The following is a 3,447-nucleotide window of genomic DNA, read 5'->3' on the forward strand; positions in this document are numbered from 1 at the left end:
TGGTACACTTGATTTATAATGGAAACCACTTACAGGAGTAGGTTACATATATGATGAGATAGTAGTTTATACTTGTCTTATAGGAACCTTCAAAAATAGAAATGCCTGGATATGTGATCTATCATATGCATCTATTCTATCATTAAATGGTTGATTATATCATACTAACTAATTGTTTTATTTGAGGGGAGAAGCTTCATACGTCTATACCCTTGATGAGGAAGATGAAGGTGTTTGACTGTTGATGAAACTCAACTAAATCCATTACCACCAAAGTCAAAGATTAATTAAAGAGGTTAAAGCAGAGCGTGCCAAAACTCAAATTGAAAACCTATAGAACTCTTAAAGATAGGTTTGGATCAGCCTTTTAAAAAGCTATTAATTTATATTATTGTTTTCTTTAATGTTTAGAACTCTACGAACTACGAATTTCCTATCAAGTAGTTAATGCAAGTGCAATTCCTTTTCAACATTATGGATATGGTATTTCATTCGAATTTTGTGCCACACAGATATGACTTCGTTGGATACTTTGCAAGAGTAGTGTTTTGATGTGGTAGTTATCATGACTTTTTGGACTTCTGGGAAACATCGAAACGCCTTGCTCTTTGGAACATCTAAAACGAAGAAAGAAGACATTTTTGATGATATTGTGTTTATGTTTCTCTTTTAGATTTAGTGATAGAAGAAAAAAATGCACAATGTATTGGGATAGGTGGACGTGTAATCCTCTTTAGCTTTATATAGTTTCTAGCTTTACAAAGTTTCTTGGGATAGGTGGATGTGTAATCCTCTTTAGCTTTACATAGTTTCTTGCTAGAGTTTGTTTATATAATTGTTGTTCCAAAATAAATAATGGACATCATATTTTATTTAAGGGAAACAACAAATTAATGTTATACAAAGATTAATATGTGATTTTCATAAACAAAAAACAATTTTCATTTTCATTCATCATGCCAAAAGGATAGAGACCTTACATACATGTTACAAATAGAGCAATGCTCTCAAATGATTAATCAAAAACATCAAAATAAGCAAAACATTAAAATGAATAAAACCACAAACAAAATATTAAGAAACATTTTACTGCCTTTTCTGTAATTCAAAATCCAACAAATACATAAAAAATGGTGAAATTATATATCATGCCATTTCAGATGTGACCATTTTTGTTAAAGAAGTAATCAGTAATTTAAGAAAACAAATACATCAAGACAGGTTAAAACAGATACATATAATCAAGGAAACAAACAATAGTAAACTGCGTTCATAAAGAAATAGCTAGGCAAAATCAAGAGCAAACACAAATGTTGATCATCTTGTAACTCATTGCAAACAAACTATCAAATACATGATTTCTGATCATTCGTACAGAGAATCAGACTTCAAAATTGGAACAAGTTTTAAACACATTAATACCTAAATATCATCCTGGATAATTCCCACCTTACGCCTTGATAGCATACTTCCTCAATGGGAAGTACTTCTCCTTCTTCTTCTCTCTTTCAGTCTTCAATGAAACCTAAATCAAACATTGGACATGATGCAATTATCATATCTCTAAATCACATTTTATTTCTAATTTATATCAATATGGAATTCTCCCAACAAATATATAAAATTACCAAAAAAATGTTGGTGTTATACTAATGCAAGAGTCATTGAGATATACCTGATGCTTGGTTAAACGTCTGCGGATGGCTCTGGTTTTCTTTGGGCGCAAATCAAGAGGCAAGTATTTCTTGTTCTTGTAAGCTTCCCTAAGAGCAGACTTCTGAGTTTGTGAAATCACAGTCAGAACCTGAGCAATTGATGTCCTCACCACTTTTCTGCAAAAATACATGTTGAAAACATAAATAAATAACACCAGCACGTCAATCTGCTAAATTTTTTGTTATAGAAATTCAATGGTTTTCAATTATTTCGGTGCAAAATTTGATCCCGTTGCAAGAAAAGCAGCAAGAGGAATATGTAACTATTTAATTGCAATCCTATATAAAACAGAAAAGTTTCGTCTGCAATTGAAGGTAACTTGCAATCAATCTTAGCGATAAACGAAGACAGATGTGTGTAGAGAGAAGTTACTTACATCTTGGATAGCTTGTTCGGAGCACCACCAGTAACTTTGGCGACACGGAGAAGAGCAAGTTCAGCCTTGAGATCCTTCAACTCGGCAAACAAATCAGCCTTCGATTTGTTCCTAAGCTCATGAACTTTGATTCGAGCTGTATTTCCCGTATATTAGAAACATAAATTAGGCAATATTATCGAATTAAATCGAGAAGAACAAAGACAAAGCATCGAATAATCGAAACTGAAAGCTTACCCATTGATCGAAGCCGAAGTGAACTGCAGGGAAGGCTCCTTCTGAAAGTTTGAAACCCTAATTACGAGATATGAACGGAAGGTTGGGGTTGATATATAAGGCTCAAGCTATTTGTAGCCCAGTCCAGTCTATTATTTGCTAGATCCAGTTCCAAATATCCGATAGTGCAATAGACCTTGTTAGCCCACTAAGAGTATCTTACAATTGGGCTTTGGGCTAAGATAGCGATTGCTATCCCTATCCCTACCATAAACCTCATTTGTTTCGATCCATGTTACGCTTAACACTAGTCGAATATCAGTGCGTTGCATAAAATACAAAAATATAATTGAAATTTTTACAAATATATGTTTTTAAATATATCAATGGAATTGTATAATCCTAAGTGTTAATAACGTCAACCTGCAGGTTACTTATAAATAAAATTAAATATAATATATAATTTAATGATATGTATAGTTGTTGTTATGATTAATTAATTTTAAAAAGTTTATTTGTTTAAGATTTTAATTTCTATCATTGTAATTATTTAAAACATCAAACATTATTTTTGTTTTTAGAAAAAACAATATAATTTTTGTATATAATTTTACTTTTAACTATTGTTGTTGTAAGTTATTTAAAATAACGTATTTCGAAACTCTTAATTACTTTAATTTGGTTTCAGAAATTTAATGTTTTGAAAATTTATTTGATGAATATTGTTAGTTTCTATGATTGTAGTTGTTTAAAACAAAAAACAGTGTTTTGTTTTTAAAGAAAATATTATGGTTTTTTATATAATATTAATTTTAACTATTCTTATTGTAAGTTTTTTTAAGCTATTTATTTGAAAATTGTTAATGATTATAAAAATAGTTTCATAGTTTTTTTTTGTTAATTTAGGATTAGAATTTAGGTAATTTATAATCTTTAACTATTTATAAAACAATCTCTTGATTTTTTTTCAAGTTTAACTAAAATTTTGATTTAAGTTAATTGTTTAATATTATATTGAAATTAATAATTTAATTATTTTGCATCAACTCATAAGTTATACAAATGTTATGACTTTAAAATTATAATTGCTCACATACGACAACATATTTAAACTAATAAGTTAACTATAATATGTTAAA

The 3,447-nt window shown here is 29.4% G+C and overlaps 1 protein-coding gene across 1 annotated transcript; it reads right to left on the reverse strand.

Annotated features, from left to right (window-relative positions):
• Window positions 1–1,220: 1,220 nt before the first annotated feature.
• Window positions 1,221–2,487, reverse strand: LOC111912237 (60S ribosomal protein L35-2). The gene is made up of 4 exons (XM_023907960.3): window positions 2,330–2,487; window positions 2,093–2,228; window positions 1,676–1,832; window positions 1,221–1,525 (listed from the first exon to the last, which is right to left on the reverse strand). Exons 1-4 carry the CDS (start codon window positions 2,331–2,333, stop codon window positions 1,451–1,453), a joined length of 372 nt encoding a protein of 123 aa, XP_023763728.1. The 5' UTR covers window positions 2,334–2,487; the 3' UTR covers window positions 1,221–1,450.
• Window positions 2,488–3,447: the final 960 nt, after the last annotated feature.

The sequence above is a fragment of the Lactuca sativa genome, chromosome 2, assembly GCF_002870075.4.
Source record: "Lactuca sativa cultivar Salinas chromosome 2, Lsat_Salinas_v11, whole genome shotgun sequence".
NCBI classification, from domain to species: Eukaryota; Viridiplantae; Streptophyta; class Magnoliopsida; order Asterales; family Asteraceae; genus Lactuca; species Lactuca sativa.